We start from the raw sequence: 14,913 nt of genomic DNA, 5'->3' as shown, positions 1-14,913 counted from the left end.
CTCGTGATCCACCCGTCTCGGCCTCCCAAAGTGCTGGGATTACAGGCTTGAGCCACCGCGCCCGGCCTTGATTGTCATTCTTTTGTGAGCACCTGTCTTTTCCTTTTGGCTACTTCTGAACTCTTCTTTTTGTGTTTTTATTGTGCAATTTTACTAAAGTGTGCCCAGGTGTGTATTTCTTCTTTATTTCTCCTGCTTGGCGTATATTGTGCTGCTTCTCATGTCTGTGCATTTTTTTTTTTTTTAATCAGTTTTGGCAAATTCTCAGTTGTTATGTCTTCAGATATTTCTTTTCCATTTTCTCTGTTCTGTCCCTTTAGAATTTTAATTAGATATGTCCTTTTTGGAGTCTCACTGTGTCTCCCAGTCTGGAGTGCAGTGGCGTGATCTTGATTCACTGCAAGCTCCACCTCCCAGGTTCACAACATTCTCCTGCCTCAGCCTCCCGAGTAGCTGGGACTACAGGCGCCCGCCACCACGCCCAACTAATTTTTTATATTTTTAGTAGAGACGGGATTTCACCGTGTTAGCCAGGATGGTCTTGATCTCCTGACCTTGTGATCCGCCTGCCTCAGCCTCCGAAAGTGTTGGGATTACAGGTGTGAGCCACCGCACCCGGCTGATTTCTTATATTTCTATCTCCTTGTCTCTCTGTGCTATAAAAAAATTGGTGGGTAATTTCTTGAGCTATTAGATCGAGTTCATTAATTTCTTTTTTAGCTGATGTCTTAATTGTAGAGTGCGTTTTATTGAAGGAATAGGTTTTTCATTTCTAAAAGAATAGGTTTTTCATTTCTAAAATATTTCATTTCTAAAACATTTGGTTCTTTCTGCCATTTTAGATAGTGTCTTGCTTTCTAATTCCTTTAGACATTTCAAACCTAATTATTTAAAGTCCTGTTTATTTCAGTTTCTGAAGATTTGCGGATCTAAATTTGTCGTTTGTACTAAGAATTCATGGTGACTTATTTTGTGTGTTTAGTAATTTTTAATTGTAAACAGTTTGGTTAAGCCTTATCTGAGGGAATCCTTATTTACTAAATTGGGACTGTTTGCATGCAGCTAAGATTTGTATTTGCTCTGGTATACAAGGATGTTAGAACTGTGGGACACTTAGCCTGTGAGTCCTGCTGAATGTGTGTGACTCAGGTTCAGCCTCTCTACCTAGAGGTTGGACCAAAGTTTGAATATCTGATAGAATGACCAACTGTCTGGTTAGTCCAGGACTGAGGGGTTTCCTGGGATGTGGGACTTTCAGTGCTAACACTGGGACAGTTCTGGGTAAACTGTGACTATTGGTCACCCTAATTCCGATTCCAGTGCTTGTTTTGTATCCGCTTGTGTCCCCTATCAGATGACCCTGGCTTTCCCTTATGTTTATGTGTATGTGCCTTCCTTAGAGATTTCCTATACTTTCCTGCAATTCCAGCAATTAAAAATTACATTTGTTGTAATTTACTCAAGATCTACTAGTGTGCAGAGGCCCTTTCAGAGCATCGTGGAAGTGTAGCATGTAATTTTACTTTTTACTTATTGAGAACGTCTTTTCATGTTGTTCTGTAGTCTTCTACCATATAATTATTAGTGGTTGTATAGTATTCTGTTTTATGTCTTTATCAACATTTATTCAACCAATACCTGTTTTGGACATATTCATTATTTCATATTTTTCCCTTATACAAACGCTATAAGAAATCCTTGTAGCAAAGTTTTTGCACAATGTAAGATTATTTCCTTACGATAAATTTCCAGAAGTGGAATTGATGAATCAAAAGGTTTTGCAGCATTTTAAGCCTTTTTGAATTGTATCACCAAATTGCTCTCTCATTTCTGTGTACCCTGTGTGACATGTGACAGGCTATTATTTCTTTCACTCTTTGTTGCTTTGATAAATAAGATGCCCCCCTTTTTAATGAAGGCACCTGACTTTTGATACTGGTGAGCCCCAGTATGGTACCACAGTATTTTAATATCTGAGTATCAGGTGTAGATTCACTCTAAGAAGTAGCTTAGCTAGCTCCCACTTTGTTTTAAACTACTAATCAAGCTGTTTGTCTGCAAGCTCCATACCCTCCTCTCTCTGTACAGATAATTAGATGTTCATGTTCTCAGAATTGGCTGTTGAAATCAGCCATATAAACTAAATAGGGAGTAGCTTTCCTTGAAAATACACTTCTTTGTGATTCTCTGAACTTGGCAGTGAACCCCTGGCCCTTGTGACTTTTGCTCACAGGGCTGAAATGCCCTTCAGCATTGGGCTTCCAAGTGGCTGGTGTTGACCTGGGGTTCACACAGAGAAACTCATTCAGTTCATGTTTATTGTTTCCCACTTCCTTAGACTGAAGCACTGTGCCATGCTCAGTACCTTATTGAACACTTAATTCAATGCAGGGGTACTGGTGGGAATTGCAGGGGGCATAAAAATTGGAGTAAAACATAGCCTCTGTTTAGGAGTATATGATTTAGGTAGGGATAATTAATTAAATGAAAAAAATACGTGTGCCACAGGCAGAAAGACCCTTGCTATATGAGTCTGCTCATGTGCTCAGCGCTTCTGTGTGCCACACCTGAAGGAGTTGGTGATGTTCTGAATAAGACAGAATTCTAGAGACTCCAACCTCTGTAATTTACAACGTAAGTCAACGGGAAAATGATTTGAGACTACCACAGTTGTAGTAGAAACACATCTTTCAAATAATCCTAGTCATACAGTATTTATCTCACTAGCACGTTTTGAGAATTAGAAGTAGAAAATGATAACACAATAAATATATAAAATCATTGTTAAACCCCATTACCTTTGCAGTGATGTTAGTTTCTTCTGGATGTATGTGTTTCCCTGCGTTTGTCAATAGCCACATAACGAGTGGCTGCTGAGAGTATTCCAGCCTTCAAAGGCAAGTTCTGAGTGCAAATTTGAACCAGCCTGGAGGCAGCCATTAAATCTAATTAGGAAACAAAACTGCCTCATGCTCGGTGGGTATTTGTAGGTTCTGGAAAATTCTGAAAGGAAAGGAGTGATTCTAATTAGAAGCAGGTCATCGGGCCAGGCGCGGTGATACACGCCTGTAATCCCAGCACTTTGGAAGGCCGAGACAGGTGGATAACCTGAGGTCAAGAGTTTGAGACCAGCGTGGCCAACATGGTGAAACCCTGTCTCTACTAAAAATACAAAAATTAGCCGGGCGTGGTGTCAGGCGCCTGTAGTCCAGTTATTTGGGAGGCTGAGGCAGGAGAATCATGTGAACCTGGGAGGCAGATTGCAGTGAGCCAAGATCGTGCCACTGCACTCCAACCTGGGCAACAGAGCAAGGCTCCATCTCAAGGGAAAAAAAAAAAAAAAAAAAAAAAAGGTTGTCATAGTTACTTTATTTAAAAAGAAATGTGGAGTTCAGGACCTGTTGCCATCTATGGACAGAAGGGCAATAATGAAGGGAGGTCTGGGTGTGGAGAGGAGGAAAAGGAACAGAAAGCACAGGATCGCTGTTTGTAGGTGGTAGAGCTGTGAGGACATCCTGTGTCCACACCCTCCATGGGTCCCTAAGGTAGCAGAGTCAGCCTCCCAGGAGAAACTGGGATGTGTTTGATTCAAATCATAAAACAGGAAATCCTCTTCGTCCTCCTTCTCTACTTCCTTCTCTTCTTCCTCCTCCCTTCTTCCTCTGCCTTCTTCCTCTTTTTTCTTCGAGACAAGGTCTGGCTCTTGTTGCCCAGGCATGGAGCACAGTGACGTGATCTCAGCTTACTGCAACCTCCACCTCCCAAGCTCAAGCCATCCTCCTACCTCAGCCTTCTGAGTAGCTGGGACTACAGTCATATGCCACCATGCTCGGCTAATATTTGTAGAGACTGGGTTTCACTATGTTGCCCAGGTCCTGGGCTCAAGTGATCTGCCTGCCTTGGCCTCCCAAAGTGCTGGGATTACAGGCATGAGCTACCTTGCCTGGCTTGCTCTCTTTCTTTTCCTCAGCCCCCAAACAAACCTGTAGTCAAAAGCTGAAATGTTAGGGTGTTTGCGTATTTTATTGAAAATTTTCTACTATATTTTTTTTTCTTGCTTTGCGTTCATCTGACACCTGTATATTTTTTTCCAAATCTGCTTTTCCATTGAACCACTGTTTTACGTTGTTATCCTTTAGAAAGAAATAGGACTTTATGCTGAAATTTTATATCCATTCATTACCGTTAATGTACATTTTCTTTGTAGACATCTGAGCTTGAGAACTAAAATAGCATCTTTATGCTTTATTGGGATTTTCTAGATTGGGAGAGTAGTACCCCTTACGGTTGGATACAATAATTTTTTAAAAACTTCCTGATTTTTCTAAAAGTCCCCCAGGACTGATGCCTTATATAGTTCACAGCTTGTTAAACCTGTTTAGATCAGGTTTCTTAAGTTAAAAAATTCTCAAATTAAAAAAATTATTTGCTGTGAGATATATATACAGAAGCATATGTTACAAAGAATGAAGTGTATATATGTAATAAAGAATGAAGTGAACACCCCATAACTACCACCCAGGTAAAGAAATATGGCCAGCATTGGCTGGGCGCGGTGGCTCATGCCTGTAATCCCAGCACTTTGGGAGGCCGAGGCGGGCGAATCACGAGGTCAGGAGATGGAGACCATCCTGGCTAACATGGTGAAACCTCGCCTCTACTAAAAATACAAAAAATTAGCCAGGCATGGTGGTGGGCACCTGTACTCCCAGCTACTCGGGAGGCTGAGGCAGGAGAATGGCGTGAACCTGGGAGGCGGAGCTTGTAGTGAGCCCAGATCGCGCTGCTGCACTCCAGCCTGGGCGACAGAGTGAGACTCCGTCTCAAAAAAAGAAAAAAGAAATATGGCCAGCACACAAGCAGCACACCTATGTGTGCCTCTCCTGGCTCACAATAGCCACCCCTCAAATAAGCAGCATACTGCTTTTTGTAATATTTTTCTTTTTAATTTTTAGTCATACTACCAATGTATTCTCTATTAATTGATAAAATTAGTTTGGCTTGTTTCTGAACTTCATATAATTGACTCCTAGATATTCTTTCATAAGATCCTTCCTTCCTCTTCCTTTTCCTTCCTTTCTTCTCTTTTTCCTTTCCTTTTCTTATTTTCTTCTTTCTTTCCTTTCCTTTTCTCTTCCCATTCCTTTTTATCTTCCCTTTTCCTCATAGCTCACTGCAGCCTCAATTTCCTGGGCTCAAGCAATCCTCCCACCTCACCCTTCAGAGTAGGTGGGACTGCAGGTGTGTACCCCCCATGTCTGGCTAATTTTTTTTATTTTTTGTAAAGATGGGGTCTTTTCCCTTCCCTTTGCCTTTATTCCTCCCCTCCCCTTCCCCTGTTCCTCTCCCCTCCCCTCCTCTCCTCTCCTCCCCTCCCTGCTTCCCCTCCTTTCCCTCCCCTCTGCTTGCCTCTTTCTTTCCTTGATTTTTCTTTTCTTCTTCAGGATCTCACTTTGCTGCCCAGGATGGCGTGCAGTGGTAAGCCTCAATCTACTAGACTCAAGTGATCCTCCCACTTCGGCCTCCTAGTAGCTGGGACTACAGGTGCATGCCACCGTACTCAGCTAATTTTTTTGTTTTTCATTTTGGAGAGACAGGGTGTCACTGTGTTGCCCAGGCTAGTCTCAAACTCCTGGGCTCAAGTGATCCCTCCTGCTTCAGCCTCCCAAAGTGCTGGAATTACAGGTGTGAGCCACAATACCTGGTCCATAAGATTCTTTTACTTAATATTATGTTTATGAAATTCACCCATTTTGTTCTGTGTAGTGTTCATTTACATTGTTATATAGAATTCTGTTCTTTAAATACACCACATTTGACCCATTTGTGTTGTTTTCAGTTTGAAGCTGATGTAAACCCTGCTGCTGTGAATACTTTGTATGTGAATACCTTGTATCTGCCTTCCCTTGAGCACTCACAGGGAATGTGTCTGGCGCACACTCAGGAGTGGGAATGCTGTTTGCAGGGTATTCGCATCTTCAGTAATACTAGTAATGCCAAACTATTTTCCAGAGTGGTTGCATTCTTACAACTTGTAATGAATATATTTCTGTCAAAATTGTGTAAGTGGGAAAAAAAAATCTTGTAAGTAGAGATCTCTAGTCTCTACCATTAATTCAAACGATTTTAAAAACAAAACCAACCAAAAATGCTTTTTTACCTCTCCACTTCCGATGGTGAATTTTATCTGTGTTGGTGGAAAATAGGAATCAGATAACAAAATAGACTGTAGTGAAAATAACTCAAGTTAGAAAGTAGAATATCTAACTGGGGACAAGAGAGGGAGAGAACACAGCACAGGGGCCTTGTATATAATATTAATAATATTAATAGCTGTTTAATGAGGATTTATTGGTTGATTAATCCATGGGTGTCTAACATACCTGATACACCATCCTGTCCCTAAGTAGAATTTTCCAAGCAAGTTCTCGGGCGCCTCCTTTGCCATTAGAACTGGGTCGTATGGAAGCTAGAGTGGGAAGCATCTGATGTGTTTCATTACTGGCATCTAGAACCCTAGCAGGTCATTAATTCAATTAGACACAAGTATTCTTTGGTTTAAGATTCTAATGCCCTAAAAGCAGGTATGGGTTTTGTACTGATTTACAGGAATGTTCTGAAAATAAGCTGCAATTATTAGAAACAGGTTTGGGCCAGTCTGTGGAGGTCAGCATTGTTTATTCTTAATGAAAACACCCAGGATCACTCTTGGGCCTGTGTTACAGTGTTCAGGGTAAAAAACCATCATGATGACAAACTGAGTCATATTTACTTTCAATCTGTTATTGAAAGACTATAGGAATAGTTGCTTTTTAACCAACTTACCTCATTTTTAAAATTGAGGGGAAATATATATACCATTAAATTTACCAATTTTACTCTTTTTTTGAGATGAGGTCTCACTCTGTCACCCAGGCTGAAGTACAATGGTGTGATCATGGCTCACTGCAGCCTTGAGTACCTGGGCCCAAGCAATCCTTCCACCTCAGCCTTCCAAGTAGCTGGGACTACAGGTGGCACCTCTATGTCTGGCTAATTTTTTAATATTTTTGTAATGACAGGGTCTTGCTGAATTGTCCAGGCTGGTCTCAAACTCCTGGGTTCAAGCCATCCTCCTGCCTCAGCCTCCCAGTGTGTTGGGATTATGGGTGTGAGCCACTGCGCCCAGCCCATTTTTACCATTTTTAAAAGTGTACAGTTTGGTGGCATTAAAGTGCATTCATGTTATTTTGCAACCATTTGACTCCAGAACTCTTTTCATCTTACAAAACTAAAACTCTATACCCATTAAACACTAACTCTTCATTTCCCCTCCCCTCAGCCCCTGGTACCCACCCTTCTACTTACTGTTTCTGTGAATGCTACTACTATCTACTCTTGGTCCCTCGAATCACTAGAGTCATACAGTATTGGTCTTTTTGTGACTGGCTTATTTCATCTAGCATAATGTCCTCAGAGTTCATTCATTTGATAGCAAGTATCAGAATTACTCTCCTTTTTAAGGCTGAATGATATTTCCGTGTGTGTGTGTGTGTGTATGTGTGTGTGTGTGTGTGTGTACATACATATACTACATTTTGTTTACCCGTTCATCCATCGGTGGACATTTGGGTTGTTGCTGGATGTGGTGGCTCACACCTGTAATTCCAGCCCTTTGGGAGGCTGAAGTGGGAGGATAGCTTGAGCTCAGAAGTTCGAGACCAGCCTGAGCAATATAATAAGACCCTGTCTGTACCAAAAATTTAAAAAAAAAAAAAAAAAAATTAGCTGAGCCTGGTGGCATGCACCTGTAGTCCCAGCTGTTTGGGAGGCCGAGGTGGGAGGATAGCTTGAGCCTAGGAATTCAAGGCTGCAGTGAGTTGTAATCACGTCACTGCACTCCAGCCTGAAAGACAGAGGGAAACCCTGTCTCAAAAAAAATGAAGTCATTTATGTTGGTTTCACCTTTTGGCTACTGTGAACATTGGCATGTATCAAGTTTTTGGCATACAAAAATTCAAGTTTCTGCTTTCCAATTGATAGTTGCTTTTTAATTGTTTTATACCAACCACCCTTAGTAGTGTTGATTTGACAATACTCTTATCATTCCTTGGAAACTTAATCAGTTTAGTTACTATTCTCGTTTTCTCATCTTTATGAGCAAATAAGGCAGAAAGAAGGGAAGCGAAATGTCCAACACCACTCATTTTTGTTAATGGTATTGATAAAATTGGCACCAGCCTTTCAGTAATTTGGATGCTATGATTGTTCTTTTTTGTTGTTAAATTTTTGTGTCCATTATGCATTTTGAGTCATAATAAAGTGGCATTTTAAAAAAAACCTGCCATATTTGTCTAGCATGTATGGCATTTTATGATTTTAAAGATATTTTTAAAGTTTGGTTAAAAACCTTAACAGTATATATAAAATGAAACACTGTGCTTTTACTGTGGAAATTTATCCTATATGCCTTAATATAATAGTTATTTAAGATTTACATTTGGCTGGGCACTGTAGCTCATGCCTTTATTTTTATTTTTTATTTATTTTTATTTTTTTGAGACGGAGTCTCGCTGTGTCTCCCAGGCTGGAGTGCAGTGGCGTGATCTCGGCTCACTGCAAGCTCCGCCTCCCGGGTTCACGCCATTCTCCCGCCTCAGCCTCCCAAGTAGCTGAGACTACAGGCGCCCGCCACCACGCCCGGCTAGTTTTTTGTATTTTTAGTAGAGACGGGGTTTCACCATGTTAGCCAGGATGGTCTCGATCTCCTGACCTCGTGATCCACCCGCCTCGGCCTCCCAGAGTGCTGGGATTACAGGCTTGAGCCACCGCGCCCGGCCGAGCTCATGCCTTTAATCCGAGTACTTTGGGAGGCTGAGGTATGCAGTTCACTTGTGCCCAGGAGTTTTCAAGACTAACCTGGGCAACACTGGGAAACCCTGTCTCTTCAAAAAATAAAAAAAATGTTAGCCAGGCATGGTGGTGTGCGCCTGTAGTCCCAGCTCCTCAAGAGGCTGAGGTGGAAGGATTGCTTGAGCCTAGGTCAACGGAGGTTGCAGTGAGCCAAGATTGCGCCGCTGCACTCCAGCCTGGGTGAGAGTGAGACCCCTTCTCGAAAGAAAGAAAGAGAGAGAGAGAGAGAGAGAGAGAGAGAGAGAAAGAGAGAGAGAGAGAAGGGAGAGGGAAGGGAGAGGGAAGGGAGAGGGAAGGGAGAGGAAAAGGAAAGAAAGAAAGGAAGATGGATTTACATTTTAGAGAGTTAGTATATGTCTGTTATTTTTGAACTTTTGGGTTTCAGGGCTCCTTTATATTCATAAGAATTATTGAAGGTCCAAAGGAACTTTTGTTTTTGTGGTTATATGTTGATATTTACCATATTAGAAATTAAAACTGGCTGGGTGCAGTGGCTGACACCTGTAATCCCAGCTACTTCAGGAGGCTGAGCAGGGGTGGATCACTTGAACCTCGGAGTTTGAGACCAACCTGGCTACCATGGTGAAACCTTGTCTCTACACACAATACAAAAGTTAACTGGTTGTGGTGGTGTGCACCTGTGCTCCTAGCTACTGCTGATAATTTAAAAAATATTCCCTAATTTATTACAAAATGTAAACCCATTAAATGTTATAAGTTATATATTTTTATGAAGACAACTGCCTTTCCTAAAACTAAAACATTTAATAATAAGAGTGTATTGTTTTATATTTTGGCAGCAATATTTGATGTCTGGCTTACTTAAAGATGGCTAGCTTCTCATATTTGCTTCTACATTTAATCTGTTGCAATATGTCGTTTTTATTGAAGTATATGAAGAAAATTCAGCCTCACACACATATAATTGGAAAAGAAAGGAGGATTTTCTTAGTCTTCCGATAATCACGGATATTTTTCTTTGATAACCACACTCAAATTCGACAAGTGGTAGCTTCTCAAAGATTAGTTGCAATATAGAATTTGAATGAAATATATCAGTGAATTTTTCATCCTTGGTTACACTAAAATTCATTTGTCTTCCTTGTACCTTTTGTTGTTGTTGTTTTTTGTTTTCGTTTTTGAGATGGAGTCTCACTGTCACCCAATCTAGAGTGCAGTGGTGCGATCTCGGCTCACTGCAGCCTCCACCTCCTGGGTTCAATTGATTCTCCTGCCTCAGCTTCCCAAGTAGCTGGGACTACAGGCACCCGCCACTACACCCAGCTAATTTTTGTATTTTTAGTAGAGATGGCGTTTCACCATGTTGGCCAGCCTGGTCTCCAGCTCCTAACCTCAGGTGATACCCCCGCCTCGGCCTCCCAAAGTCTTGCACCTTGAATAGATCTTTTACTCAAGTATAATTTCTATCATCTTCATTGGTCATTTGGAAAATACTGGTTTACCAAGTATGTGAGTCTTCCAAATATTGATACACAGTGAAATATGGGATAAAAAATAAAAAATTCACATTTATTAACATCACCCCCAGTTACATGGGGAGCTAGCAAGCTCATCGATCGTGATGAGTGCTGGTTTTCGCAACAATCTAAATTTAACTTGAAAGCTCGGTTTTTATTTTTGACAACAAATTCTGTCAGTTGTTTTCCTTAAAGTGGCAGGCTTACTTTGTTCATGTTCAAGACAATGTCTGCCAAGTATCCAAGCTGGAACAACCATAATTTGTCATTCATTCTTTTTAGTAAACTTGGTGTAGTAGCCCATTTGCATTACTATAAGGAATACCTGAGACTGGGTAATTTATAAAATTGTTTTAATTGGCTCAAGGCTCTGCAGGCTTTACAGGAAGCATGGTGCTGGCATTTGCTTCTGGTGAGGCCTCAGGAAGCTTACAAACATGGCAGAAGATGACAAGGAACTAGTGTGTCACATGGCTAGAGCCAGAGCAGCAAGAGAGGTGGGAGGTGCTACACTCTTTTTTTATTTTTTATTTTTTTGAGGTGGAGTTTTGCTCTTTTGCCCAGGCTGGAATGCCGTGGTGCGATCTTGGCTCACCACAACCTCCGCCTTCCAGTTTCAAGCAATTCTCCTGCCTCAGCCTCCCGAGTAGCTGGGATTACTGGTGCCCGCCACCATGCTCGGGTAATTTTTATATTTTTATTAGAGACAGGGTTTCACCATGTTGGCCAGGCTGTTCTCGAACTCCTGGTGCTACATTCTTTTAAACAACCAGATATCGTCAGAGTTCACTCACTATCAGAAGATTACACAAAGACATTCATGAGGGACTGCCCCCATGATCCAAACACCTCCAACCAGGCCCCACCTCTAACATTGGGGGTTATGTTTCAACATGAGATTTGGAGGGGCCAAACATTCAAACCATATCACATGATATTCCATGAAAAAAACAAGCAGTTCATTTTGCAACTTAAACTGTATAATACATGCTTTTTCCTGGGACTACCATGGTGCCTCGGTAGTCCACAGAAGTACTTCATGTGTACCTACTAGTTTGGGACACAAGGACGTTAAAAGCCATGTACTCGGGCCAATTTTTACTGCTCTATCAAGGATCTTCTTAAGTGAAGCTGGCATTTTCTTTTTTTTTTTAATCTGTGATTACTGGTGCAGTTGATACCTCTACCATGATTAGTGTTAAAGAGCTCGCAGTTTGACCCACTGTTGATTTTGCACCATGGACACAAATGTGAACACAGAAGAAGGCAAATTATGTTTTAGTATTATGATGAAAGTAGGGTGTTTTGCTGGGACTTGGTTTGCTACAGGCCAGTAGTTCTCAAAGCCTGGTTCCCTGACCAGCGGCATTAGCATCTCTTGGGAGCTTGTTAGAAATGCCAACACTTGGGCCCTCCCCTTCCCTTCCAGTGTCCAGGTCCTTTGGGGTGGGGCTACGCTGCTGCAGCTAGCTCCAGGGGACTGAGAGAGTCTGCTGAATTTCAGAAAGGCCACTCTGCCTTCTGGAAGGATGGTGGTTGCGGGGGATGAGTAAGTTAGGGACAGAGTGTTCTAGTGTTTGTAGAGGATGTGATGTGGCCTGGACTTCAGGCAGTAGGAAGAAAATGGAATGGATTTGCTAGAGATAGATTCTCTAGAACTTTATTGCTGGTAGACCACTTAAAAGCTTAGAAAACAACTGTGCTTTGCTCTGAGACCTGCCAGCCATCAGGGACGGATGAGTTTTAAAGGCCCTTGCTGCTTTGTGTCTTGAAGCAGTTTAATCTTTTATTAATCGTGAAAAAATCAATCCAGATAACTTGCCTGAGTCATTTCAGTCTCCTTTTTGAGGATGCCTGCTGAAGCAGTGACCATGATCTCTGGTAGGGTAGAGCCTCACATTCAGAGTTTAGAGTCTTAGAAAGGACAGTTCAGTGTAGGAGAATGGCAGCTATGATTTCATTCAGATATGCCCAGCTGCTGACAAATTGAATACAACGATCCGTGGCCGGCAGAGCTCTCATGTGTTGTGTGTTGTCTTGAGGCTGGTGAGGTGTATGTATCCTTTCACTATTGGATATTACCATTCAGTGCAGTCAGTAGCTCCATTTGATATAAGTGTAAAGATGGGTCTCTCATTTCAGTTTCAGCAATTATTCTCAAAACTTTTATTTTTCAGTGTTTTAAAGTTTTTTTATTTTATATCTTTTTTTTTTTTTTATTTTAACAGATTTGTAAGACTCCAGGGCCTTCCAGCCGTGAATAATCTGATGGTTCCTGAAATGACTGGGGAAACAGACGCTTCGTATGGCAGTTGAAGAGTGTGTGTCTGTGTGCATTTAAAACCTTCTTTCTGTACTTACACATTCACACGGGAAGACAGGCTCATTCTTGTGCACACTTGAGAGTTTTACAACTGATGAAAATTAATTTAAGAATCAGATGGAGCAACTTGACACCACTGGGCTCAGGAGCCCGGGGAGAAAAATACATCACTAATGGCCAATTTTCCATATGGTCTGCATGGGTAAAGAAAGTCTGCAAAAAGAAGAAAAAAAAATTTGCACAGATTAAGCCACAAAAATACCTTCCAGTTTAAAGAAGGAACTAAGTGCGAAGGTGACTGAGAAAGAAATGTGACTTCAAACATTGCAGCGGCTCACACAGTGCTTGTTGCACTTTATTTTTCAGTGGGTTTGGTGATTTTGATGGATTAAAATTCTGGACTGAAAAGTAACTCCTACTGTGGTTTTGGCTAGAGGAAAGCAAGTTCAAGTATGATGGGACAAGTTTGAATAATGAACTGATTCCTTTGCCTATTTTAATTAACTGTATTTGAGAAATTTTAATTTATTATTTCCCCGTTTCTTTTCCTGCATCTATAGGATAATATTGTAAAATAGCAGTTGAAACCAATAATTATAAAACAAATATCAAGGAAAATCCAAGCAAAGCCTTCTTTTTTTTGGACGAGCGGTGTGGTGTTTGGAGACAGTCTCTGAATGTGAACAGGAAAGCACCCATCAGCAAAACACGATCACTCTCTAGGGAGACAGTTGAGGGAATCTGACTCTGGCTTCTGCTTTTGTTTTAAGGGATTATCTTCCCTGTCAAGTCCAAGAAGATTTGCGAATGAGAAGATTACCTGATGGACTTAATTCTAAGATTAGCTTTTTTCATCAAGATGGAAAAAGATCTTTAGGAGCAGAAAAGGGGAGTGCTAACTGGGGGAGCGAGAAGGGAGACGAGCAAAAGAAATAAAATCTTGTAGCGTGGCTCTGTTTTGTCAGCAAGAGGATTTAAGACTCACCCAAGGCAAACACTGGGACCACTGTAAGAGCGCTGGAACATTCTGCCTCTTGAGTGAAGGGGCCTTCTTTCTAGCCTCTATGGCACTGAGGGGTGTGCCGGCTGGTGGAGGAGTAGTCCGATGGAGCCCTGCGTTCCCCGGGGACACAGGGCCAAGCTTTGAGGTGGAAAGTTTCTGGTTCTGAAACAACGGGGAGAGAGTCTGTTTTTCTTCCTAAAATTTGGACTCTTGTCTGCACAAACTCTGGTCTGTTTTGCACGGTTTGTGTGCCTTTTTTTCCCTTTATGCAATCTTTTTCAGCTTTAGCAGCAGAAATTTGTCTAGTTCAGAAAACATGCTAGAGGGTGGCTTCCGAAGGAAGATGATCCTGTGTGTTCTGTCTCTGCATCCGAACTTCTGAAGAGAAAAATTCGAGCTAGAGGGATTCTTAAAGCCTTAAGTTACTTGAAATCTATGTATTTGCAACCCGTTGTCTCTGGAATCATTACACTAAACTGGAATCTCAGGCTGAATGAGAATAACCAAGTGGAGTAAAAAGAAGAAAACCGTTTCTTGATCACCACTTAATTAACGATGCTCTTTCTCCAAAGGATCAGCACGTTCTTCCTCTGAGAACTTGAAAATAAAAATGGACCCCATGTTTTTTTAAGCATTACCTTTTCTTAGAAGACTGCCATCATCTTTTATAGAGGAATTTTTTCACTATGCATTCGGTGGATCTTTATAAAATACTGACCTTCTAATTAGATTCAGGTCAGTCTTAATTAAAGGGGGAAAAACTCAACGCAAACCAACCACAAAAACAAATACACCAATGAAAGAAATTGGTTTAAATTTCACAGCATTAGCATTACTTTTTAAGTAAAACAGTTCATTGAAGAAAGTATGTATGCAGCGGTGGAACATGGGCCTGTGCTTTGCAGTGACTCCAACATCCTGTGCCTGTCCTGGAAGGGGCGTGTCCCCAAGAGTGAGAAGGAGAAGCCTGTGTGCAGGAGGCGCTACTACGAGGAGGGCTGGCTGGCCACGGGCAATGGGCGAGGAGTGGTTGGGGTGACTTTCACCTCTAGCCACTGTCGCAGGGACAGGAGTACTCCACAGAGGATAAATTTCAACCTCCGGGGCCACAATAGCGAGGTGAGCTGTGGTTTTGTTTCACTTTTTGGTCACTTCCAGTGGTGTTTTTGAGCCCCTTGTGGACTTGAAACTTCCTTCATTTCAGTTTCATAGACTTG

The 14,913-nt window shown here is 41.6% G+C and overlaps 1 protein-coding gene across 6 annotated transcripts in view; it reads left to right on the top strand.

Moving 5' to 3' along the window:
- The window catches only part of TULP4 (TUB like protein 4), a 280,793-nt gene that overhangs the window by 59,527 nt on the left and 206,353 nt on the right, over positions 1 to 14,913 (top strand). For 5 of the 6 annotated variants that reach the window (XM_017958185.3, XM_031667335.1, XM_017958184.3 and 2 more), the window contains exon 2: positions 12,599 to 14,815. In XM_017958185.3, the coding sequence (XP_017813674.1) occupies positions 14,564 to 14,815 (252 nt within the window). In that variant the 5' untranslated portion in view covers positions 12,599 to 14,563. Of the gene's footprint in view, positions 1 to 589; positions 2,635 to 12,598; positions 14,816 to 14,913 lie in introns of those variants that run through there. The other variant, XM_017958182.3, reaches the window with a different exon arrangement.

The sequence above is a fragment of the Papio anubis genome, chromosome 6, assembly GCF_008728515.1.
Source record: "Papio anubis isolate 15944 chromosome 6, Panubis1.0, whole genome shotgun sequence".
In the NCBI taxonomy this organism is placed as follows: domain Eukaryota; kingdom Metazoa; phylum Chordata; class Mammalia; order Primates; family Cercopithecidae; genus Papio; species Papio anubis.
Note: the sequence above shows the minus strand (reverse complement) of the source record. Positions and strands in the feature narration are given on the sequence as shown.